This window comes from Chrysemys picta, chromosome 2, assembly GCF_011386835.1.
Source record: "Chrysemys picta bellii isolate R12L10 chromosome 2, ASM1138683v2, whole genome shotgun sequence".
NCBI classification, from domain to species: Eukaryota; Metazoa; Chordata; order Testudines; family Emydidae; genus Chrysemys; species Chrysemys picta.
Genome location: NC_088792.1, coordinates 77,865,541 through 77,892,352, shown reverse-complemented (window position 1 = coordinate 77,892,352; position 26,812 = coordinate 77,865,541). Strand labels below are relative to the sequence as shown.

The window sequence follows — 26,812 nt, the reverse complement described above, 5'->3', positions numbered from 1 at the left end:
CCACTTAAATTTAGAAGAACAAAATTTTAAATGTTTTCTCACTAAACTAAAGTACTAATACTTTTAAAAATCTTTGTGTGGCATTTCCCCCTGTGAAATAGTAGAAGATTTTTTTAAAAAAAGGGCAAAAACCCCAAACGTAATTCTGGGATGTGTTAGCAGGAGTGTTGTAAGCAAGACACAAAAAATAGTTCTGCTCTACTCCATGCTGATTAGGCCTTAATTGTAGTATTGTGTCCAGTTCTGGGCGTCACATTTCAGGAAATATTTGGGGAGAGTCCAGACAAGAGCAAAAATGATTAAAGGTCTAGAAAACATGACCTGTGAGGGAAGATTGAAAAAAATGGATTTGGTTAGTCTGGAGAAGAGAAAACTGAGAGGGGAGATAAGTTTTTCAAGTACATAAAAGGTTGTTACAAGGAGGAAGGAGAAAATTGTTCTTTTTAACCTCCTGAGAATAGGACAAGAAGCAATGAGCTTAAATTGCAGCAAGGGCAGTTTAAATTGGACATTAGGAAAAATATCCTAACTGTCAGGGTGGTTTAGCACTGGAATAAATTGCCTAGGGAGGTTGTGGAATCTCTGTCATTGTCTAATCTGCTCTTAAAAGTCTCCAAACACCTATCAGGGATGGTCTAGATAATACTTAGTCCTGCCTTGAGTGCAGGGGACTGGACTAGGCTTGAGGTCCCTTCGAGTCATACGGTTCTGTGATAAAACAATAATAAATAAGAAATCACTGCTGCTGTAATGTAGCTCCAGGATATGCAGCCTCATAAGATCTTCTTCATTTTTTGAGCATTGCTGGTTTTATTTTGAGGAGTTTAGGTATGTCAACGGAAATTCAAACTCCTTTGTTACTCCATTTTATTCAACTAGAGAAGGTGGGAAGATCTAATGCATAAGGAATAAGTATGTGTGAAAGAGGGAATGTCTTGTATCTAGGAGAAAGGCAGGAGTTAGTAGTTAAGGGTTTCATATTATCTTTACTGCAGTTTCAATTCCTTTCTCTAGAAGGAGCTAATTTTGAATGGGCTAGTAGATCTTGGTTGGGCAGTGCTGAGATAATATAGCAGCTGTTGAGAGCCAAAGAAAGAAACCGAATAAAGACTAGAGCCTTGTTTTTTTGCACAGCTAGCACAAAAATCTGTGTGGATTTAAAAGATAAAGGGCCAATTGTAGCAGTCCTTAATTGGTGTAAATTGACATTGCTGGATTGACTTTAGGAGAGCTACATCAATTTCCCTTAGGCTGAGAATTATCACCTTTCTCTCTTCTGCCCTTACCTGCAATATGTGGTGTATAATCAAGCAGAGTGCCAACCAGAAATATTTAACATATGTAGTAAGTGGTAAGAGCTGCATGAGGATTTCTCAGAGGGCTTTATAGAGGAGTTGGGGGAGCAGGAGTCCAGTTGTTGTTGTTGGGACTGTGGAGTGAAATAGTGGTACAGTCTGAAGCTCATGAACCAAATCTTGCCCATTTGCGATGCTAACAAGTAGGAGCAGCACCTCCGGAGATAACTGCCAACACTTGTAGACACAGAATAATAATCCTAAAAGGGTTCAATAAAAAAATTACAGACAAATGGTTCACATAAAGAAGCACTTACCACAACATTGATTTCTTTAGTAATTAGAGGTCCAAGAAAAGTCAGAGAAGAGCTTTTTTGACTGCACTTAGAGGAAGAGTTAAGGTGCAGAGTAATTATCAGAGAGATGAGTGGGGTAGAGCAATCTTGACTGCTGCCAATTTATTTCTTAAACAGACTTCTTGTAAGTGAAGGAAAACACATTGTTTATGACCTTTAATTGAAGGAATAAGGCTACAATGAGTTGGTCTTCCTTTCTTCCAGCTGCCTTAAACTCTGTCTTTTTAAAGATCGTGGAATCTACAAAAGCCTCATTAAGTGTGTAATGCAACCTGATCTAACACTTAACTTTGGGGACATTTAAAATGGGACTGTGGACAGGGTGAGTTGATTAAAATAATAATTTCAATCAGCAAGCAGGAGACCTTAATTTAAATAATTGATTTTAATCTTTTGCATTTGTACTTTAGTTCTTTTCCAAAGAGAGGTTACCAACCAAGGAGAATAAACCATTAAAAAGATGCTGATTTGCAACTATATATAACTTTGGTGCTTCTTTTTGCTAACCAGGAGGATATATAATAGCCTAACTTACTAAGTACATTTGTATGGCTATGTACTTATTTATTTTTCAGATTCTTAATTTTTATATTATTTATTATGGTAGAAAATGATGAATGATGCATTTCTTATTAGATTAATTTTTTACTTGTGTTTTCTGTCGAGCTCTATTTAGAAAAATTCAAATTCAATTAAAATGCACAAAACAGCGTTAACATTTTTTTAGTAAAACTACTTTAAATGTGCTGGATACATAAGAAAAAAATAGTTTATCAAAACATGTTTTGCATTTAAAACTGTTTGTTTAAACAAAGGAAGTATTATGTGTAGTTCATGAATTGAACTGATTGTTTCTGTCCGTCTGACTTTAGTACTAGTAGATCTTTTACTCTCTCACCTAGTTTTATGCATAGATTGAAAAAGGGAAACAACTTTTTTTTTTTTTTACACTCCCATTGGTTTCGTAACTTTGAATAAACTAGTCATTCCGCTGAACTAGTGGAATAAACTGAAATGAGAAAATATTCTCTGCATCTGCAGAAGAGGCTACTGCTGTGTAGAAGGTGACACATCACCAATACTGCTGCCTAGTGGTCAGGCAGGGTCATGGCAGGTCATCTCCCCTTTGCAAATATAGTCCCAGAGCTGTTCCTTAACCCCTTGTTCTACAGTGTAGGATTTTTACATCCCATCATATGGTGTGAAAATCTGGTTGAGCAACAAATTCTGGTTCCGGGTGACTTCCACCAGTTTGGTGGTTTGACTTTTTAAAAAACTTAGCAGCAAATATGTATTGCTTAATATTATTTATTTAAATTATTTTAATAGATTATAGTAAGTTTAAGTATTAACATGTTATCATAATTTGAAATTTATATTGGTTTAGTTTAAATAAAAATAATTGGAGTTCATTTTTTTTTAAAATCCTCTTTTTATTTTATCCACCCTGCAGTGAGAGCACATAAATTGGGTGGAATGCTCAGTGGTGCAGAGACATTCTGTGCGGTTTCTGAGATCCCATTTTTAAAAACATCTTTACTCAGTTCAATCTCAGATGTAAAGGGTCAAATTTATTCCCACATCTGTTTGTAAAACAAGTTTTATAGAACTTAACAATAGAAATGCTTCTGCAAAATTTTTTGTTTAATAGAGACAGTCTGAAACTGTTTATTTTGTCTGATAAGCTGATGTATGCTGAGTTTCCCTTGTTTATGTAGTTCTTCCTCACACTGTTGCTGAAAGCCTGTAGTATTGGTGGAGTTAAAATATTTTGCCACTAGGTCCATAATGGGGTTAGTCTGATGTTTTCACAGAGTCCTTGCTGCTGATGAGAGGTGAAAGAAACCAGGCTTATTATAACTATTTTATTGTTAGAAATGTTTCTTTAATTCTTAAATATCTTGCCCTCTTATTTTTATTTCATAGGTGTTGGTGTCAAAATACCTTTTTGTGCTGCAGTTTTCAGACATCATATGTGCATATTATGTGGAATAAAACTTCATTAAAAGAACATTAAGGTTGCAAAGTCAAGCACCCAAAAGATAGGAAATGCCACAATGAAGGTTACCTGTGCAAATTTAACTTGGCTCCCTTGTGATAGTCACTTCGTGATCATATACTATTTATTTTCCCACAGTCTTTCAGTTCTCAGGATGGACTCTGCTCATTGAATGGACAGCTATTCAGTATTTCTTTTTACACTGTCGATGTTTGGTCTCATACCATGTTTATTGCACAGCAAGGCAGGATTTGGATGATGCAGAATTATTTGTTTCTTCATTGGCTTCTCTGTGGTGCTCATTGCTGTAATACCGTCATAACATCCCATGTGGTAGGAGGTGATAAATCCCTGTTTTATGGATGGGGAACTGAGGCGCAGAAAAATTAAGACCAAAAGTATCTCAGATCCAATAATTTTAGGTGCCCAAGATGAGACACTTAGAATCTAGGGTTACCATATTTAAAAAATAGAGGACACTCCACAGGCCCTGGCTCCACCCCTTCCCCGCCCCTTCCCCAAAGTCCCCACCCTAACTCCCCCTCCTCCCTCCCAGCCATGCGAAAAGGGCTGCCCAAGTGCTACTGGCTTCACTGTTTGCCGGGCAGCCTCCAGACCCTGTGCCCCCAGCCGGCGCTTCCCCAGCACAGCTGGAGCCTGGGAGGGGAAGCACCCAGCCGGGGGCGCAGGGTCTGGAGGCTGCCTGGCAAACCGTGAAGCCAGTAGTGCTCGGGCTTCGGGCAGCCCCCTTGCCTCTGGACCCTGCGCCGCCGGAGCAGAGCAGCTGGAGCCCGGGAGGGGAAGTGCCCGGCTGGTGGCTTGGGGTCTGGAGGTAAGGGGGCTGCCCGAAGCCGGAGCGCTCGGGCAGCTCGGCTCTTAAACAGAGCCGAAGAGTCAGGGGAGGAGCACAGCAGCCGCAGGAGGGGAAGTGCCCGGCTGGCGGTATTTTTCCCGGACATGTTCGGCTTTTTGGCAATTCCCCCCGGACGGGGGTTTGATTACCAAAAAGCCGGACATGTCTGGGAAAAAATGGACGTATGGTAACCCTATTAGAATCTGATTTTTTTTTTCAAAGTATTAGCATTATGTAGCACTTTGTTTGTTGACTTGCAGCTCTGAGTGCTCAGCACTTCTCTAAATCAGAACCCAGAGTCTCTAGTCAGGAAATCAGAAAATGAGGAATGTGCAGTTAGTGATCACCTGTGAAAAGTTTGGTTTGTGTGAGTTGGTTTAAGGAACTCTGTGGCTGAGGCAGGGGTAGAGTTGAGTTCTCTAGGTCACACTCGACTGCCTTAACCACAAGACTATCCTTTCTCATTCTGAAATCCCCTGCCTCATTCATATACACCTTCCACCTTCAGCTGCAACAAATGAAACAGGAACTCTATGGACAACAGTCCTTCACTACACAGTCTAATTCTTCCCCAAGCAGCTATATCCTGTGCACTGATGGAGGCTAGGGACCCGGGGAAAAATAATATGAGAATATGTAATTAAAGGGTGTATCACAATGCATACACACAAAGAGGCTGAATTAAAGTTGATCAGGATAGCTGAAAGCTCATAACAGGCAGCAAGGGGTGTACTTTTTATCTATCAGGCAAACTTTTGAGCTGCATTTAAGAACCATGGGTGTAGTGACTGGTGCTTGCAACCTCAGGCTGAAAATACTGTTTGAAAACATTCTCTGTAATGCAAGCAGTTGGAAGAAGAAATAGATAATGAACTCACCTGACCACTTACTCTGCAAAATTCCTCCTGGTCCAGTAGTTTGACTTGATTAGTTGTATACCACAATGTACTTTAGAAAAAGTGCAGTGGCTAGCTAAGTATGGGGTCTACCTGAAACGTAGCATAGGGCATTACTGCTGGCCAGGGACAATAAATGAGAAATCGAGACAGCAAGACAATTTATTTCTGTTAAGTCTCAGGTCAGATGTGTTGGTCAGTCATGGAAGCCAAAATTTTAAAGTGTTGATCAGCAGCTTGTCCTTGACGAAGGGAAATAACTAGACATGTACAGCCATGATACTTTCATTCGTACCTGTCACTGACAGCTCAGGTGATGAGAACTGGCATTATTCCCCCAATTTCTCTCTTCATGCTTTCCCACCTTGGCCAGTTATGCTTACACAATAAGCCATTAAGATGTCTGATTAAAAACTTTTCACAACAAGACCACAATTATTTAAATAGTTGGTTTTTAGTAGAGTTACTAAACAGCCTTTACAGCTGTTGCAGTAGAGGTGACATTTGTATGGGAACTTATGTATGTGTAATTGTAAGTAGTTCTATTTAAAAGATGCATAATTTACAGAGAAAAATTCCATACTTGGACATCTATAAACATCATTTATCTTATTGACTGAAGAGGTTTTAAAAATATATCTAGGGATGCAGGAGCTGCTTCCTTTTAATTGATTTTTCTTTAATGGGGTGGTTTTGGAATGGAGCTATTGAAAGTAGAATGCCCCAGAACACTTATCAGCTAGTGATTCTGCTTGTCCACCAAATGGACATGCAGGAAAGCGCATGAGAAGGAGAATACTTTAAGCCAGTGTACTTCACTGAGCAGAAAAGGTACTTGTTTGGTCCTAGTGGAAGTATTCTTGAAGATCTCAAATATTCTCCCCCTTGATATGCTAGACTTAAATGTAATTTTCTGAAAGACTTAAGTAGAAGGCTGGACCTGTTATTTCTCGGATAATACACAGCAGGGAAGAAGGGGAAAAAACCAACAACCTAGTCAGGGGAAAAAACCAGCAACCTAGTCAGGGATCCCTTATACATAACAGAGAAACCAAAAATGTGTGGGAGTGAGACCTCTGTATTGATGCAAAAATTGTATTAATAAAATTATTATACCTTAAAAATTAAGTTGTTAAAAACTTGTTTGCACCTTTAGTAAATATTAAGATATAGCTATAAGAGTGTTATAGCCAGGATGCTTGGAAATATGCATGCTTAGTTAATTATGTTACAAAATGTTGAAGCTGATCAAAGAAATTCCAGAAGGTTTCTGCTTCTATCTATAAATCTAAAAGTAAAGTGAACCTATACCAGCCCGCCATCCCTTTTCTTTAAAAAAACAAACAAACAAAAAACAACACCTCCTCCCGAGTTTAAACCCAAAATCACAGAAATATCCTGATTTGAAATTAATTTCTTTTATAAACACACTAAAGTCATCCTTCTTTAAACTTGGAGAACGTTTATGATGGGAAATGTTTTATAGACTATACTGGTTCCTCTCGACTCATGTTTCAAATTAAAGGTGAAAACCTTTGTTTTTCAAATGCCTAAAATGGCATATGCTTCTTTTAATAAGTATACTGTATTTGCAAATATCTAAATGCAAGCCTTCCTATAATAACTGCCTAATAGAGATGTATAAATAGTAAGATGTTTTAGGTATAAATATAGCAAGATCATTTAATGCTAAACCAACTACAAACGTTAGAAGCCATTTAAGTATAGAATATTTGTCCTATTGGGGACTTCAGTGTTTAATTGAACGGCTGAACCCCGACACCTCTAGTTTGGCAGTTCATAGCTCTGGTACCCCTAGGCTTGATGCATCAATTATGAATGTGAAAAAATTTCTTGAGCCTCAGCATCTCTATGTAAGGACTCAGTGTGCTGTTATGGTAAGGAGGGAAATTACATAAGGACCCTGTCATGGCCTGTATAGGACCAATTTGAACCGGAGGGTGGGCAAATGTTGGTTGTAGCTTCCCTTCTGGGTACGGGAACTGCCGTTTCCACCCTCCCCTTATTGAGATCCATCTCTTCCTGCACCAAACTTGCCCAGAAGATGGGGTTCAGCCACTGTTACTTGTACTGTTCCCTACTGGGCATTCAATACCTTCCATTGCCTGCCCGACAACAGCCATTCCTTCCCCCTTCGGGAATCTAAGATGGATTCCAAGAGGGGGAAATGTATTAAAAACCCTTCAACCAGATTTATTGTATGAAATACTGCTGCATATGTGCAAAGCAGGCCTTAATACCAATTTGAAAATACCTGCAAATGGAGGATTAGGGTTGGGTAAAAGTGAGTGTGGGATGGATGCATATATAGCAGTGTGCCTTTTCTCATTGATGGTAGCATTTCAGCAATGAAAGAGGCTGTACAAACTTTGAAAGATAACTAAGTACAACAAAAAAAGGGCCTTGCAGTGGAAAGTCAAGAGTGTCTCTCGGTACAGGACCAAACTCCAGTTGCTGCAGAGGGAAGGTGAGGATGCAGAGGTACATATCTGTTAGATGCTACTGCCTCTAGTTCAGCTGTCTGTTTGTCAGCTCAAATTTTACTCCAGTTTTCTGAAATGATGGAATAGAAATTCTCATAAACCAAAATTTCCAGCCAGTCTTCCAAATTCCTAGGCAGCTCCAACTTTGAGAGTGAGGGATCATCTTTCAGGATAGGTTGTAGATCTTTGATGTTGCGCTAGAGAGGTTTTAGGTGGGGGCTGAAGGTGACAGCTAGTGGTGTTCTGTTATTTTCTTTGTTGGGCCTGTCTTGTAGGAGGTGACTTCTGGGTACTCGTCTGGCTCAGTCAATCTGTTTTTTCACTTCAGCAGGTGGGTATTGTAGTTTTAAGGTGCTTGTCTCTGTCTGAGGGATTGGAGCAAATCCGGTTGTATCTTAGAGGTTGGATCCATTGGATCCAAGATACTCCCACCTTTTCATGCTCTCTGTATGTGTGTATATATATCTCCTCAATATATGTTCCATTCTATGCATCCGAAGAAGTGGGCTGTAGCCCACGAAAGCTTATGCTCAAATAAATTTGTTAGTCTCTAAGGTGTCACAAGTACTCCTGTTCTTTTTGCAGATACAGACTAACACGGCTGCTACTTTGAAACCAGTAACTTGAAGATAATTTGATTAATCTTTACGATGTGGGTGCTCTTACTAGGTAGGTTGGCTTTAGTGGAGTACCTCAAGTGTATGAATTTGAGCGAACAGTGCAGTGAATTTAAACCCTATTCAGTTGCAAGGTAATCCCCAGATACTTTTTTTTTAAGAGAGGCTTTCTTGAGAGGCCTTTTCTCTATCCCAGGGCTTCTCCTACCTAGCAAGAGGTTTTGTCCCAGAAATTGAAACCAAGAAAGGTCTCTTCCTGGGGTGTAGCTAGTAAGAAATTTGTGGCCTTTAAGCTAGCAGTTGTGGGACTTGAGTCAGGGCCGGCTCCAGACACCAGCTTAACAAGCAGGTGCTTGGGGCGGCCAAGGGAGAGGGGCGGCACCTGTGGCAATTCGGGGGCGGTAGGTCCCTCACTCCCTCTAGGAGTGAAGGACCTGCCGCTGAACTGCCGCCACTGATCACGGCTTTTTTTTTCCCCCCCAATTGCCGCCGCCGATCGCGGCTTTTTATTTTTTTTTTTGCTTGGGGTGGCAGAAATGCTGGAGCCAGCCCTGACTTGAGTTAGGCCAATTAAATCTCCCAGGAAGTTTTCTGCGTTTTACTTGAGAACTTGGAATATGTGAGCCTGAAGAAAAGGAATGTATGTACAGTGCAACAGTTTTGTAAGGCTTTTGAAGGCATATTCTATTTTAGTAGTGATGCCTCTTTGGTGTGGTGTGTTTTGGTTTGTGTGTAGTGGTTTTTATTTTTAAGCACATGAATAAACATTTCTGTGTGGAATAGTCTTTGGCTATGTCTACACTACACATTTCTGCCAGCATAGCTATGTTGGTTCAGGGTTGTCAAAAGGTGTGATCCCTGACCTACACAGCAGAAGCCCCTAGAGTAGATGCAAAACTGTGCTTCATTTGTTTCATTTGAGGGTGGTGGGATAAGCAATACTGTTAAAAGCTGTGTCCATAGTATACCTATACTGGTAAACCACTCCTTGTGGAGACCTTGTCTTAGTTTTACACCATGATCTGGAAAAGATGGGGCGATTCCCTTTAGATTTTTGCATCAGATCCAGTCTTTGCCTTTAAGGTTGCCAACAAGGATGACAAGTGATAGTTGTGATGGTAGTTTCCTGATATAGGTCCCTGCCTACTCTGAACTGGACTGAACTCACTAACTCATTTCACATAGACAAACTCAAAAGTACAAAGGGCAGTAACTTTTGATCACTACCAACCTGGGCTGGTTTTGAATCAGCAGCATGATGAAAAACTCATGTCTCCCACTACTCATGTATTCCATGAGTCTCTGAGGCCCATGAACTTGAGATTTAAAAAATGTATTGAAAGCTAGTCATCTACTGTGCATGTGACAGCTCTGCCAAATTGGGAGTGAAAACCCATTGCATTTTTTTAAAAATTCAGCCAGCTATAACTGCTTAAATATTTGGTAGAATTAGCGGGGTAGATCATGATCAGTGACACTGTTGTAAATGTAGAATAGTTCCTCCCCCTCCTTTTATTTGTGTTGCAGTAGCTCCAGAAGGCCCCAATCAGAAAACGGCCAGGTGCCAGGTGCTTTGCGCAAACAGAAAAACATGGCCCCTGTCCTGAGATGCTGGCAATCTAAGAAGGTGGCTACAGTGGAGTTTATCCAAAGTTACAATGATGAAGTCAAATTCTAATCTCCATTCAAAGTGTCTAGAATTTGACTTCTTAGAGATGAGGTGTGTGTGTGTGTGTGTGTGTGTGTGTTTTTTAAGCTGTCACCTAAACTGTATTTTGGAGAAATTTTGGAGAAATGAAGTTGGAGTGTGAGTCCTTGGTTCATCAGGTGGTTTGTTGTGAGGCAATTTTAGATGTGAAATCTGTATACCAAGCCTGTCAAATCTTATGGATGTTGTTGTGGAAAGTGACACTTTCATTACGCTTTTGTGAAAGACTGAATATCTTGGTAATGTCTTCAATGCATACTATGTTATTTTTGCTACAGAAAAGAATAGACTTGATCAGTTGCAGGCTTCCTTGCCACTTGAGTTTGGCAGCAAGCTGTTCTGTATTCCAGCTATGCTGCTTGCATTTAATGGCCAAAGGGAAAGTATTGCAATCAATTTTCTCTTACTTCCCAAGGGCAACCAGCATTACAGACTTCTGATGACAATTACTATAATGCCTTTCGTGATATTTTCACAGGTTTCAATAATACATATGGCCAGCAGCTGGTCTGAAAATGGCTATTGTGAGCGAAGGTGTAACTTAGCTAATTGTGAGTGAAGATATATCTACCCTCACTGATTTAGTGGCTTTGTCATGTTAAATATCATACTTTTTAAAAGTAAATGTCCTTATCTGTTAACTAATAACACCACAGATTTATTAAAACAACTGAAAAAAATCTAAATTTTACAATGCTCTTTAAGTCAATTACAAGAAGCAAATAATTTGGCAGTGAAAATAGACTAGACTAGTTGGTTTCACTTGTTTATAATCCACTTCTAGTCTACTGTACTTTCAGGTTTACTTGTTCTAGCTAGGGTTGTCAACTTTCTACTTGCACAAAACTCAAACACTCTTGCCCTGCCTCACCTCTCCTCCAAAGCCCTGCCCGTGCCCCGCCCCTTCTCCAAGGCCACCCAACTCACCTCCCCCCCCATCGCTCATTCTCCCCACCCTCACTCACTCATTTTCATGGGGCAGTGGATTGGGGTGCGAGTGGGGGTGTGGGCTGCAGGGTGGGGCCAGAAATGAGGAGTTCAGGGTTTGGGAAGGGGCTTCAGGCTGGGGTTGGGGTGCAGGGTAGGGATGAGGGCTCTGGGCTGGGGCTGGGGCAGAGGGGGTTGGGGTGCAGGAGAGGGCTCTGGGTTGGGACCGAGGGGTTTGGAGGGCGGGAAGGGGATCAAAGCTGGTCAGGGGCAGCGTGCGGAACCAGAGGGGGGACATGCTGCGGCTTCCGGGAGCCATGTGGAGCTAAGGAGCCTGCCCGAGCCCCACTGCATCGCCAACCAGACTTTTAACAGCCCAGTCAGTGGTGCTGACCGGAGTTGCCAGGGTCCCTTTTCACCTGGGCATTTCGGCCGAAAACCGGACACCTGGCAACCTAGTCTAGCACAAAATCTGTTTAAAAACAATTGTTTCCACTGGAATTTTAAAGAATTTTCCATTGAAGTGTTTTTGGTTAAGTGAAGTGAGGCCTTACACTCAGCTGTATGTCATTTGTGTGTCTATAACATAATAAGTTCTGAAGACCACATTCAATCAATTCAGAAGTGTCAGGGAATGTTCTGGGTATCCGTGGGCAGAACTGTATTGATATTGGTTAAAACAGGAAAAACCTGATTTTCACTAACGTAGTGGTTATGATTATATAGGTTCAGGGGTGAGCCAGTGACGTCACAGAGGCCTGTAGCCAGGGAACAGAGTCACGCTGGAAACAGGGATGAGGCAGTGATCTCAGGCTGAGGCTTAAGATTAGAGGGCTAGAGAGCTTACTCTGTTTGCAACACTGATTGGGCCTGATTTCAATGGAAATGAAGCCTCTTGCACCTCTGTGTCTGGTCAGTCTCCCTCTTAGGCAGCTGCCTCACCCTCTTCTCCCAGTTGGGTCCCTCGATTCTGAGGGTGGGATGACTAGCTGGAGTAGAGGGCCAGAGGGCCGGTTGAGTGTACGGCTTTACTTACGTAAGCAATGAAGTGTGTGACTATAGATATTGTTCTTAAGTTATGTAAAACCTGTATTTTCAAAGTTTAAATTAGGGTCTTATAACAAAAAAGTGCAGTGGAGAGGGTCCTCCAAGGTGTCTAGAGTGGCTGTGTGGGACACAACCAATCAGGGCCCAGCACATGGGTGGCAAGTATCAAAGGCAGGGGAAGGCTCAACCTACTCAAGTTGCCTGTGTGGCCCTCCCCACACTCCACCCCCAGGCTCCCTCCTCTTCACGCCGTGCTCTGCTGTGGCTCTTGGCCGGGGCCTGGGCCAGTGGCACTGGAACCGGGGGGACAAGGGGCCATAGCCCCCCACACTTTTTGAAAGGCCTGTCCACTTTTCATCGGGGCAGACCCCACCCCATTCCCCCCCTCTTCCCCCTGAGGTCCCACCACTTCAATCCCTGGCCAGGCCAGTGTGGAGCCTGGCCGGGAAGCTCGGCAGCTTTGGGGAGCCGCAGTGGACCCTTCACCTGCCTGGGGTGTAGGGGGGCTGAGAGCAGCCCCCCAGCCTGTGTCCCCACTCCCTGGCCGCCTGGAGCAAAAGGAAGGTCCTCCATGCCGGCTCCCCACAGCTGCCTGCCTGGCTCTCCTCGACCCAGCTCTGGCTGCGGGGGGGGAGGCCTCAGAACCACAGCCTGTCCATGGTAAGAGCTGCACAGGCAGGTGTGAGGAACCTGGAGTCGCGGACCCTCCACCTGCCCCAGGCAGCTGGGGACATGGGCCGGGAGCTGCTTGGCCCCCCCCCCCACACCCCCCCCCCCCCCCGCACCACAGGCAGGTAGAGGGTCCACCGTGGCTCCCCACAGCTTTCGCCCAGCTCTCCTCATGGCTGGGCTGCGACTCTGAGCCCCCCTCTCATTCCCCTGGCTGGACTCTGGTCAGAGAGAGCTGCGTGGGCAGCTGTGGGGAGCCTGGGTCCCTCCACCTGCCCTGGATGGTGGGCCTGGGACATGGGCAAGAACTCTGGTGAGGGGCCCCGCCCCGCACTTTTGGGAGGGATCTGGCGCCCTTGTCCTGGTCTGGCTGGAGCCAGTGCTTGTGCCACCAGGCGCTCCAGGCCTGGGGGCTGTGCTGGCCGCCCACCCAGCGCTCCGGGATGGGATGCAGGGGCCATGCTCAGCTGCCTGCCCGCTGGGTGCTCTGAGGCTGGGGAGGGACCCCTCTGGGTTCCGGTGAGAGAACGGGGCAGGAGGTGGGGGGCCCTGAGCAGAAGGAGTGGGCCGGCTCCAGGCTAGCCTCCCCAAGCCCGCGGTTCACCTGCTGCCCATGGCCCAGCAGCCTAGTGTAAGAAGAGCTGCAGGGCCAGAGGGGGTTCAGTTCCTTGCTGGAGCTGAGGAGTGTGGATCGTGTGTGGCTGGCTGACGGAGCTGCAGAACCCCGGACAGGACAGCACTGCCAGAAGCCGGGGACAGCCAGAAGGAGCTCTGAGCTGGTTGTTGAGACTCCATTAGGACAAGGCCTTGCAGTAGGGGCGAAGACGGTGTGCGGCTGCGGGGGGAAGTGGCCCAGGGAATTCAAGAAGTCGTGCAACATAAAGGGACACAGCAGAGGTTGCTATCTACAGGGTCCCTGGACCGGGACCCAGAGTAGTGGGCCGGCCCAGGACCCTCCCTCCCCCTATTAGCCACAGGTGGGATGTGGCCTGGACAGTGAGGCACCCCAAAGGGGGAATTGAGCTATAGTGGCCCAGTTGGAGAGCTGTAGCCAGGAAGCCCAAGAGGGCAAAAACATTGTCTCCAGGGAGGGAGCCCTGGGGCACTGCTCTATCCCAGCGCAGGGACAAACTGAGAGTGAGTGAGTGCAGGCGGGTGCACTCAGCCAAGGGGATGCTCATGAGAGTGAGTGCGCATCATTACAGGTCTCTACACAAAAAAGTAAATCTGAAGAGGCGTTCCATGTTGTGTGTCACTGATTCTGTGGTCTTATCTACGTTAGAAAGGGTTTGCTGGTATAGCTATACCAGCAAATACTCCTAGCATAGGCATGGCTTAAACTGATTTAAAAAAAAAAATTCTTTTGCTGATATAGTTTATACCAGTTCCCCAAGAGAAATAAGCTGTACCAGCAAAAGGACTTCTTTGCTGATATAATTGCGTTTATACTAGGGCTTTATACCAGCATAGCTATGGTGATATAAAAAAAAAAATCACACCCAACTGACATAGCTCTACTGGTGTAACTTTTAAATGTAGACCAAGCATATAATACTCTCTTTTTAAAAACAAATAAATAAAAGAAATCTGATTTCCCCCAGCCTTTCTTGTGAAAGTGACGTCTTGGTCAGCAAAATATACACATGGATTTTTACCTAATTGAATTCTGAAGTTCTAGCGTAGTGTATAGGTTGTCTTGAACAATAAACTAGGACAATGTGACCGTCTTAGTAGACATGTGAGAGTTACTACTTACCAAACTTGTCTGGCAAATGCTGGAGTGTACAATTCTATTATGGATGATCTATAATTACTGAGTGAAGGCTTGGCTGTGTTGCACCAAAACAAGAGACATTAGTAGTCTGAACAAATTTCACTTTTCTGGTAAAGCAAAATTAAAAGAGAGAGTATTCTGCAGTATATTTTGTCAGTGACTTGGGAAAACAATTATCTGAAGAACAGATTTTAAATGAAGAGAACTTGGGTGGAGGAATCAACAGAACATCAATCGAGAAGAAGGCCACTGAAAAATTCAGAGCTGCTGTTTTCCTGTTGTAGCACTGGGTAATGTATTGCCTCTGTTCAGAAATAGTAAATGAGTTAGGAGGATACCAAATGATAAAAAGTGTATTAATTATTTTGAGATTATTGAAGTAATTAATAAATTGCCCATTTCTATCACAGATGCCAATATTGTATAACTCTGCTATTCCGATGGGTTAAATATTTGGCAGACTGGAAAACTGCAGTGATCCAAGACTTGTATGTCAATGTATTTGCCCCCGGCAAGAAAAATGACTTAGACTGAAGATACCCAAGTATTGTAGTTCAGTTAGACATTGTATAAAACCTGGGCATAACTCTCCTAATAAGCCATAAAATCTAAAAACATTTTTCCAATTAAATCTTTTAATTGAAGACTATAAATATGTAAATCATCCTGTGTCTACAGCACAGTAATAAGTCCACAAAATCCATATGAAAGAATTGGCTGTAGTTTGAATGACTGAACCTTTTTTAATTCTTTGCTTTTCCCCGGACAATAGAATGAAATATGGCCATATTTCATATTGTATGGTGTTTGTTTGCTTTGAATACTGTTAAGATGAATGTATGCAACAGATAGAAGTCAAGCGTATTAGAGTGAGTGGAGAGGATCAGTTGTTAAATAAGTACATTTCGGAGATTTTTCTAAGGTAAAGCAGAAGAGTTTGGAATATGGTAGGTAAATTAATAAGTTAATTGTAATGATTCAGTGGTATTGATGAGATCATGAATTACTTTTATAAAAAGTCAAGCTTCTGATTAATTTACTTTGTTTTTTACTAGAAATGTCAGAAAACAATCAACAATAATTTTTTTTTCATTAAGGAGGGCAGAGTGTTTAACGTTGTTTATAGCATCAGTAATGTGTCTGTTTTGGACCTGGCTGATGTACTCAAACAAACACTCGTTAAACAGTTATGGATGGTGACAAATTTAATGTTTGAACAGCAACATATCCTATCATATCTAACAGTAGTAATGTACACTGGCTTTACCTCATATGCATTATGTAATGTAGGTTTAGATGACCAATCATTTTGATCATGAAAACAGATTGAATTAATTCATATAGGACCAAGATACATCAAATATAAACAATTATTGGGATATTTGTTATATAACTTCACTTTTCTGCTTAGAGTGGTGCTTAATCAGCTTTACCAGTGCCAAAGCAATAACATTTTAATTTGCTTTTAGTCACTCTTTTTAATGAACGTTCATAACACAATCCATTCTATATGACCGTGTTGTCAATTGGGAGACATCGGTTAATGGTGCTATTGTTAAGTTAATGTCTCTTGTGTGTGTCTTTCTATTGTAAGTGTTTAGTATTATGTAATTTTCCCTATTATCCCCACCAGGGCAGTTTCTGAAGGATATGGTAAAATTTTCATAAGTATTGATCTTTAAAACTAAATATAGAAATCTAGAGTCATGTATTATTGTTGGATAAATGTATATTGTGTGAAAGGAATGACAATAAAATGTAAAGGGAGAAAAAGATCTGAAGATTAAATAGATGTAAACAAGTTGGCACCAGAATTCTTTTTGTATAGTTTGTAATATTCTGAAGAAATGACTTCCAGAACTCAAAGGGGAGATTTCCCCTGTACATTTTTCTTTTCTCTTATAACAATTTCTAAAAATGTATGTGATAGATGTCCATTCCCTCTCTTCTTCTCCACTGTTTTGTATATTCATTTTGTTTTTACCTGTGGAAGGTAGAAATCTAATCCTTCCCTGTTCCTCCTGCACTTTAAAGGTAGGCCAGATCTACACCTAAAACTTACTTCAACCTAGCTACACCACTCAGGGCTGTGACAAATTTCACGCCTTCTGTGACATAGTTAGATTGACCTAATGCCCCCATAGATGCATCTCGGTCAGTAGAATTCTTCTGTTGACCTAGCTACTGTCTCTCAAGGAGGTGGGTTTACTACAGTGATGGAAAAATCATTTCCGTCGTTGTAGTGTCTACACTACAGGGCTAAAGTGGTGTTGCTGCCTCTGTAGCGCTTGTAGGGTAGACATCACCCTAATACCAAAGTAGATGCCAGACAAATGAAAACTTTCTGATTGGTGTTATCTGAAGTTGTATATGCACAGGGTATATTTTGTCTTACACATTTCTTATCCTGGTTTACAGGAACGCTTTCAAAAATTACATGTTGATTAGAAAGAAATGGAAAGAGTGTTTGTTGAATTATGGATCTTTCCTGAATTAGCTATAATGGTAATTTGTGTGGGAAAGAGGAGACAATAATAACCTTTCTTAAAGGTGGCGTAAGATGCGAAATGTACTATACGCTGACCAAAAGGATGACCTGTCTAAAACGGTGGTAAGTGTGTTCACAGCTGAACATCAAAGGGATGGAAACAATGTAAATAAGATCTCAAGCCCAGGACGGCTTTCATGAGAACAATTTATTTAATTAGATAAATAAGTGATGTCATGAAAACAAACTGAAAGAGACTGTCAGTTGGACTGCTGGACAGATGCACTCAGATCAAGATGATTTAGAAACTTTTTTGTACCCTGTTTATTTAACAGGTAAATTCCTAAAATTACTACACTGGACAAAGATTAGAGAAAATACTTTCTTTAATCTTTCAGTTTTGTTTACTTTGTGGATTTTACAGTGTATTTTTATTACCCTTTTCATGTCGTTTCCTATATAGTTGGTGAGTCAGCTCTCTCATTTCTGTAAAATTTTCACACATCAACAAGGAAGAGAGAAAAATGTTTTAAAAGTAGGAAAACAGGATTCAAAATCACAGAGATTGACAGGGAGACTTATGGACTAGTATAATACATGCAAGTAATTTTATCTTTCCTTTTGAAATTGTCTAAATTTCAGACTGATGGTCTCCCTGTATCTCAAGATGCCTACTGCAGACTTTACCCTATGAAAGCTCTTGTCCAAACAGGATATGATTTATACTGCTTGTTTTTGCTGTGTTGTGTTTTTTTCCTTACTGAAAGATAAAAATTACTGATTTATTTAAAATAACTTGAAATTTCTGGCTGTTGCTTTGGAATAAGTGTTAAGCCAATTTGAGGGAAGAAATACACAAAACTCTATACTTGACTAAATGGGGTGGAAGTTATACAGTATGGAAAGTTGCATGTTCCAAACCCCTGCATGACCTTTATCTATAGAGATGTAATACAAAAATGTAAAGGTTGTGGCTGGGCTTTCCAAAGGAGCCTGTGTGAGTTAAAATCCCCAGCTGTTATTGAATTTCAGTCAAAGTTTGGCACTTAATTTGCATGGGCTCCTTTGGAAAGTCCAGCCTAAATATTAATATTTTATTATAAATAGGTGAGCTGGTAACATTAAGTTTGTAAAACTGTATTTGACTTGTGAAAATGGTAGAATGCTTGGTCACTAGCTTACAGGCACAAATGGATTAAAATGTCAGATCAAAGCCCTCGCTAATAGTATTCTGTTCTCTCTCTCCCCCCCCCCCTTTTCCTGGTCCACTGAATTCAGTAGGCTATTAAATAGTGTTCTTTGCTAGATTTAACATACTTATCAGTTATTTTATTTTAATATTGTAGCAGTTGGGGGCCCTAGTCAGAGATGAGTATCCCATTGTGCATAGATATACGTCATACAAACAAGTAACACACAGACAATATTTGCCCCTGAGAGCTCAGAATTGTAAGTTTATGACCAGATGTGACAGAGAGATGAAACAGCCAAATAGTGGTGGTTGTATGGGGATTCAGCTCATCACCTCCCTAGTCATTATCTCAGTAGTTAAGGTTTTTTTTTGTAAGCAGAGGTATTTGAAGGGAGGTGAAAGTAGTGGTTCTACCAATTTTGTGATAGGCAGTTTTTCCCATAGCAAAAAGCATAGAGGCATGTGTCAGAGGAAGTGGGTGATTGAGGTTGGGGTCTTCATTGCACCATTAACCTCACTTTTTCTCTGTTAAAATAAAAATGTTTTGGAAGAGTAGGTTTAAAGTATGAAGGACCTTAAAGGTGAGGACAAGATCCTTGTGTTTGATGCAAGGGAGAGTGTAGAGGCATGCAAAGTGGGGAACAAAGCGGTTAGAACGAGTCGGGAAGATTGTCCTACCAGCAGCTTTGAGTGGACTTGACCAGCCTGAGACTGCAGCAATTGTGCCAGAGAGGTGAAGTTTGTTAGTTGAAATGTGAGATAAAGACTTGGACAAGAACTTCGAAAGCCTAGACAGACAGGGCAATGCTGGAAATAATGTGTAGGAAGCAGTGGCAAGATTTAGAGACAGTCTGGATGTTTGGGTCCAGAGATAGGGCTGAGTCAAAGATGACACCCAGGTTATTATTTTGTTTTGAAGGCAAGTTGCAGTTTTACAGACAAGAGCTGCAGAACTGTAAATCACTAACAGCACTTTGCAACTGACGTGAATCTGTGCATAGCAATATGAAACTGTTCTTTGTTCCCATATTAAATATTTGATCCAGAAGGACAACAACAAATAATGCCCTGCCAAATGCTTACTTTAGTGTCCTTATCCACATGTTGTTAGGTGCTATAAGAGGCCACCTGCATCTGCGTAAGATCTTTTGTCTTATCTGCTGTGTTTAATAGACCATTTTTCCTGAAATAGGACAGAATTTTCAACTACTTTGGCAAAGGTTATACATTATTGAAGACTTGGTTCAGTGTACATGATTTAAAGATGGATTTATATGCATCAAGATTTCTACAGTTCTAAGATGGATTAGTAGAAATGCTTTGTGCTTCCAGCTCTTGAGTGCTGGGCTAGAGTAACTCAGTTTGAGATGGCTAAAGTGGACTGTTGATTGGTGAAACAATCTTAAAATGTAAGCTTCAAATAAAGTGCTTACCTCAGGTAGTACTGCTTTAAGCAAACTCTCTTTTCATTTGGTCACATAAGACTTTGCTTTCATCCTTTATATCTTGATGACTCTCTGAATCAGTGACTGTTATCCAGATGGATTTTCACTGGGACTGACACCTGCCTACTATTAGTTATTTGAATATCTGGATGGATGGGTTTCCCCCTGCTATTGGAATTTTATTGGCAAAGTGATAGATTTGCTGACTTGAAGATTCCCCTCCCTAAGCCACCATCAACTGCAATCCTACAGGCTGGTTTCTGTACTTCCTACTTTAATTTCTAATGGGAACTGGATGTCTATATCCCTTAGACCAGCTTTGAAAATCCCAGCCATAATGGGACTTATGTGATATTTTCCCTTCTGATTATATTTTGTAATATCTTGTGTTCTGCTCAACCCTGTACAAAAGTATTTGCATATTTCCTTTTTAAAAAAGTATTGAGAGAAATGAGAGGGTCATATTTGCATGTATAATTAGGCAAATAAGGCCCACCCTTTCGCATACAGTGCAAGTGGACTCAGGTGGCTGCAGAGGTGTCTCTGGGTTTCTGGACAGATGATGTCATAAAAGTAGTAAGTGCCTTGCCAGGCACAGGGGCTTGTCTCAAACCCAGAAGTGACAGGCATAAAATGCCATACTCACCTAGCTTTCCATTTTTGGCACATAGATATATTTGACAGGGCACCACATTTGGGATGTTTCAGTGAAATCTGTATGAGTGGAGGGGGGTGACTTTCTTTAAAGATCACGTTCAATTAGAAACACCTTTTCCCATGTCCATTCATTGAACCTGGACTCTTCTGTATTATCACCAAACTGAAATAAAGGTATTGTTTTGATACATTTATCCTCAAGTGTACAGGATACTATATAACAAAAAAGGTTTTCCTCCTTGTTTAACATTTCTGTGAAATTTAAATTAAATTTAACCTATGCTTGTTTTTCAGTAGCTGCGTGAAAAATTCTTTGAAAGAAAAACTATACAATTGTGGTTTCTTTGAACAGGTACTTTGTGCTGGATTTTGAGACTGGGATTCTGCAGTATTTTGTGAATGAACAAAGTAAAAACCAGAAGCCACGAGGAGCCCTGTCTTTAGCTGGAGCTATAATCTCTCTCAGTGACGAAGTGCCACACATGTTGGTAGTATACTTTGCTAATGGAGAGATATATAAACTGAGAGGTATAGTAATCTACTAGCTACTTCTTAAACATGCTTATATAAGACTAGCCTTTCCTCCCATTCTTGTAACTTTTTTCGTCTTTACCTTCTTTCACAATTATGACAAAAAATCAAGTTGAAGTTATGTTGATTATGGCTACCTTACTGCATGCTAGACAATACAGTGGAAAAATAACCTGCAATTTTGTACATTGCCGTAGGAAATTATACAGTCTACTGTTATGGTGTCATAACCGTGGCATAGTAGGGATGGTGCAGTATTGTTGGTTGGCTTGATGTGTGACAAATCTCAGTCCAATATACTTGTATTTAAAAAAAAAAAAAAAATTGTGGTGAGGGTTAGGCTAGATTTAACAATTTAACCACAAACTAGCTTGCCATCATATTTTAGAATTTACTGTAAAGCAAACAGAAACCCTAATGAAGAGGCATAAAGATTTGAACACAATATTTAAATTGCATAGACATTTGGCTGCGTAGCAAAGTAACAAAGGGATTTTCTGTCAAGGAGCTTAGTTTTTGAACAGTTACGAATAGTGTATTCATAACTTCTACAGTGCTCTGCCTACTGACTGAGATTTACAAGATTACGCACAGCAGCATGCTGCTTATTACTGAATTGTTATACTGGCAACATAGCTGATGAGAAATTTAATAAAATATTCCCTCTTCTGTTCCCTTATCGTTAAAATTAATTTGATAATTTGAATTACCATTAATCTGAGATTCAGCAGTATGTGTAATTTTGTATTTGTGTTCTTAATGTTGATATGGCATTTAATGATGATTCAAAGTGGTTTGCTAATAAGAATTTTTAGTAGTTGATGCATCATAACTGAATTATACATTTAATACTCTCTTATAGAATGCGTACTGGTATAAATTGCAAACACTGTTTTCCAATAATTTTAAAGGTGATGTGCAAAGGGGAGAAAAATTGAGCTTGTGCCCTTTTATGCTGCTTTTCAGTGCATCAAGGCAGCATGTTAGGGTTTTTAGAGATTTTTAGTCAGAGTATAAAACTCTTACTGAATTGAATTTACTTAAACATTTTTTTGGGAGGGAGGTTGGTAAAACTTACTTAACTTCAGTGATTGATTAACATGTGAGTGGAGGAAGACTGTTAAAGATTCAACATCCTTGTGCACTTCAATGTAATGGTTAAGTATTCACAGCTTCTGACACCCAACAGTCTTCCAGAAAAACTACACAAAACCAACTTTACATTCTTGATATATCTAAGGCTGGATCTAAACTTGAAAGTTTTACTGGTCTAACTTTTGGTTAGGGATACAATTTATTTATTTTACTTTTTACCCAAATAGTTATACTGTTGCAGACCCTAGTGTGGATAATTATCCTGGTGTAAAGGCGGTTTCTTTCAGTACATGTATTCCCCTTCCCATATGGGAAAAGCTGTACCAATATAAAGAACGTTTACACAGAGATAACTGCATCCACACTACGGGTGGGTTGTACTGGGATAGTTTAAAGTGGCACAACTTTCTACTATAATAAAAACCCTCTTTAAAAAAACCAATCAAAGCACAAAAAATCACCAATTTTTATTTTTTTAGGCTTCCTTTATATACCATGAAGGAGGAAAAAAGGCAACTTTTTAAGGTCCCGAAAGCACCTGCCAAAATAATATATTATATTAAACTAATTATTTAATTAAATATTTCTTACTCCATCTTTTCCATTGCAAAGTAAAAATAGTTAAATTGATTATTTGGGGTAATGTTTATTTGGGAGCAAATTTTAAAAAAATCTAATTCACAAAGTAACTGTATTTTAATAAATAAGAGTTTTTACTGCATCATATGGATGAATTAGTTGTGGAAAACTAGTTATTTTTCTTCTTTCTTCAGTCACACAGTATCTTCTTAGGTTGAGGCTTAGGCTTTGTCTCTGAGAAAATGTAACTGATTTAACTAAATTGGTTTAGCCTGGTGCACTTTTACAAGGCCTCGTGCAATAAATAGACTTTTAATTTCACTTAGGTAAGTTACTTTTAAACTGTTATCAAGTGCTGGAAACATTCCCTTTTCTGTAATGTCAATTGGCTTATGCACAATTTTTGCACTTTTTTTGTTTCTGTTCTAGCTGCTGATGCAAAGGAAAAACAATACTGGGTGACTCAGCTCCGATCCTGTGCCAAATACCACACGGAAGGTAATTCTAAGGTAAATAAAATAATGGGAAAGAAATAGCATTGTTGGATATAACTGGAGTAAGTGAAGAACAGGATAACATGAAAAATTAATCCATTAATAACAGCAGTCAACTTCTATTTGTATAGCATTTTTTTACATTTCTCTCAAAGCCTTTCATAAATAACACACGCTAGTGGTGTCTATTCTGCCTGCTTTTCAGCTTTAAGATAAAGTAGCATGAGTAAGTGTTGAGAGGGAGGTAGATTGACTGGACAGTGGAATTTAGGGATTTCCAAAGGGAATAAACATAGGAAGATATTGTGATTGCTTCATATCTTTTGGTTAATGTATGGCACTTCAGAGGTCTGAAGCTGTTACTAAACAGCTGGAATAATAAAGGTTTAATAGGTTAGGAAAGTAGCTGGGAAGTTAGTCCATACATAGACTTGGGTATGAAAATGATTATACTGTGTGAGGGAGGGATAGCTCAGTGGTTTGAGCATTGGCCTGCTAAACCCAGGGTTGTGAGTTCAATCCTTGAGGGGGCCACTTGGGGATCTGGGGCAAAATCAGTACTTGGTCCTGCTAGTGAAGGCAGGGGGCTGGACTCGATGACCTTGCAAGGTCCCTTCCAGTTCTAGGAGATGGGATATCTCCATTAATTTCTATAAGGCAGCATATCAATGTGGTAGTATAAATCACTGAAAATTGTTTGGTTTCAAAGAATAATGGGTGGTCTTGTTTGCTCCCAAAGTTAGATAAGAAGAAGTTGAGCTTGCTAACATTTTACAAATTGAAGTGTGGAATTCTTGAAAGATGTAAAGTGAATATTGAGGGATAATATGTAATTTTTCTTCTTTTACAAAGAGGGGACTTGGTTTGGAGGATAGATAATGATATATGGAATCCAACCTCTGCCGCTGGTTCAAATCTGGTCTGTCTATGGCTCAAGTTAATAGTTTGGTGATCTGTGGGTTTGTCTACACTAGTTTTTCAAACTTGAGTTAACTGATTGCTAATTAACTTGAGTTATCTAACACGTTTGTACACATTAGTCTGGACACTCCACAAAAGTTTGTCTGTCTACCCTCTACCTAATGTAAACCTTTTGTGTTGTGGAACAAATATTTGTGAAGTGCCAAGACTAGGGTGTACAAATGTGTTGGCTAACCCGAGTTAATTAGCAGTCAGCTAACTTTAGTTAAAGGTTCTAGTGCAGGGGTGTCAAACTCAATTGCACAGGGGGCCAAAACTCAAAACTCGCGGGCCGAACAGTATAACCATTTATTTAACAGACTAAATATTTATGTTTTTTAACCATTAATATGAACCAAAATACAGGATATCATTCCAAAATAAATACATTTCAACTTAAAATATTTTGCTCTTCATAAAAAAATATCCTGTCAATACAATACATTCAAAATCTGTACATGCTGGAATATTAAAAAATCTGAAAATATAAATAAAAAATTGAATTTAAAGCAAAAGTATAATCATAACAAATCATAACATTCCATTTTCTTGTCCTATTTAGTCAGAGCCTGATACTTGGAGTCTTTTCTTTGCAACAAGTTCGTTTATGTTTGGGGTTAGGTTCTGTGTTGTGAAGATTCTCAGGATCGATTGCAGGTGTTCATCAGTGAGGCGACTCCTGTGTGACGTTTTGTTAATTTTCATCACAGAGAACAGCTGCTCGCACAGATATGTGCTGCCAAACATGGACAGGATTCGAGCTGCATGTTGGCGGAGCTGCGGCATCGCTTCAGGAATGAAGCGAGTGAACTGTGCTGGCCCCGCAGTGTCGTACTTTGCCTTCAGTGTCCCGTTACATTGCAGTTCTATCAGCTCCATCTGCATTTCTACAGGTGCGGTTTCCACATCGACTGCAAATGGGTTGCGAAGCAGCTCGAAGTTACTTTTCTGTGCCTCAAAGTCACTGAAGCGCCGTGCGAACTCAGTGCGCAGCGCGCTGAGTTTTTCAGCAAAGGTGGCATTTGGGAAAACTGTGGCACTTTCTTGGTTCCGTATTACTTGGCAACAGGGAAAGTGAGACAAGTTGCATTGGTGCATTTGTGTCTCCCATAAGCGCAGCTTCACTTGAAATGCCTTCACTGCATCATGCATATCGGTTATTATGTGCTCCCGTCCCTGGAGTTGAAGGTTTAAAGCGCTAAGATGCGACGTTATGTCAGCCAGGAACGCCAACTCACATTTCCACTTTTCATCCCGCAGAACTGTGCAGTCTTTCCCCTTACTGTCCATGAACTGGCAGATTTCCTCTCGCAGCTCAAAGTGTCTTTTGAGAACTTTTCCCCGACTTAGCCACCGGACCTCCGTATGATATGGCATATCGCCAAACTCGCTATCTATTTCCCGCAGAAAAGACTGGAATTGGCGGTGATTTAAACCGTGGGCTCTGATAAAGTTGACGGTTTGTGTTACAGTGTTCATCACATGATCCATTTTTAGGACTTTAGCACTCAGCGATTCCTGGTGTATGATGCAGTGATACACTGTCAACTCACCGGCACAGTTCTCCTCCCGCATCTTTGAGCGCATCCTTCCCACCAGTCCATTTTTTTCACCACACATAGCAGGTGCGCCATCTGTTGTAAGTCCAACGAGTTTTTCCCACGGCAGTTTCATGTCGGTTACACTTTGAAATACATTTCCAAAGATGTCTTCTCCTTTCGTTGTCCCGTGCATCGATTTAATGTCCAGTATTTCCTCTGTTACGCACAAATTGGAATCCACACCACGGATAAATATCGCCAGCTGTGCAGTGTCACTCGCGTCAGTAGTTTCATCCACGGCAAGGGAGTATGCAACAAAATCTTTTGCTCTTTCAATCAACTGTGTTTTCAAATCAGTCGCCATCTCACAAACCCGATTAGCAACAGTGTTTCTGCTGAGGCTTACATTTGCAAACGCTCGCGTTTTATCTGGACAAAGGACGTCGCACACTTTCATCATACAATTCTTTAAGAATTCCCCCTCGGTAAACGGCCGTCCTGATTTGGCGATCTCTTCGGCCACAATGAAACTTGCTTTCACAGCAGCTTCACTTTGTGATTTTGCTTTGGTGAAAAACGTCTGCTGGGATGTCAAATTCTTCTTCAACTCCTCTACTTTTTGTAGCTTCTGTCCTGCGCTCAGGTTTTTGAATTTGTTCTCATGTTTCGTCTCGTAGTGCCGTCTTAGGTTATACTCCTTCATTACAGCGATATTACTCCCGCAAAGGAGACACACTGGTTTACCTGCAATTTCAGTAAACATATACTCATTCTCCCACCGGCTTTGAAAGCCTCGGTTTTCAGAATCAAGTTTTCTCTTGGCCATTGTTGGGGTCTAGCTTTGATTTGATATTAGCGTTGTATACATCAACAGACCGCGAACTTGAACCGCGGCTTGCCGTTGGCGGCAATTGCACTGCATCATGGGATTTGTAGTGTGTGTTATTGGGGCGTCATATCACAGGGCCATTAAAAACAGATATATAAAACGATTTCGCGGGCCGGATATAGTTGTATGGCGGGCCGGATGTGGCCCGCGGGCCTTGAGTTTGACACATGTGTTCTAGTGGAAGGATACCCTTTGTGAAGTGAGTCGGGTCGGTAATCTCATTCCAATTGTTAATAGTGGGCAGTTTCCCAGCATCTTTACTGATCCTTTCCTAGCATTAAATACTAAGTTTTCAA

At 40.9% G+C, this 26,812-nt stretch overlaps 2 protein-coding genes across 3 annotated transcripts in view; one reads left to right on the top strand and one right to left on the bottom strand.

Moving 5' to 3' along the window:
- The window catches only part of OSBPL10 (oxysterol binding protein like 10), a 188,351-nt gene that overhangs the window by 31,975 nt on the left and 129,564 nt on the right, over positions 1-26,812 (top strand). For both annotated transcript variants that reach the window (XM_065583544.1, XM_065583543.1), the window contains exons 2-3: positions 20,780-20,955; positions 23,062-23,141. In XM_065583544.1, coding sequence (XP_065439616.1) covers positions 20,780-20,955; positions 23,062-23,141 — 256 coding nt within the window. The remainder of the gene's footprint in view (positions 1-20,779; positions 20,956-23,061; positions 23,142-26,812) is intronic.
- On the bottom strand, positions 24,519-26,602 carry LOC135981358 (general transcription factor II-I repeat domain-containing protein 2A-like). The gene has a single exon (XM_065583545.1). It carries the CDS (start codon positions 26,451-26,453, stop codon positions 24,645-24,647), a length of 1,809 nt encoding a protein of 602 aa, XP_065439617.1. The 5' UTR covers positions 26,454-26,602; the 3' UTR covers positions 24,519-24,644.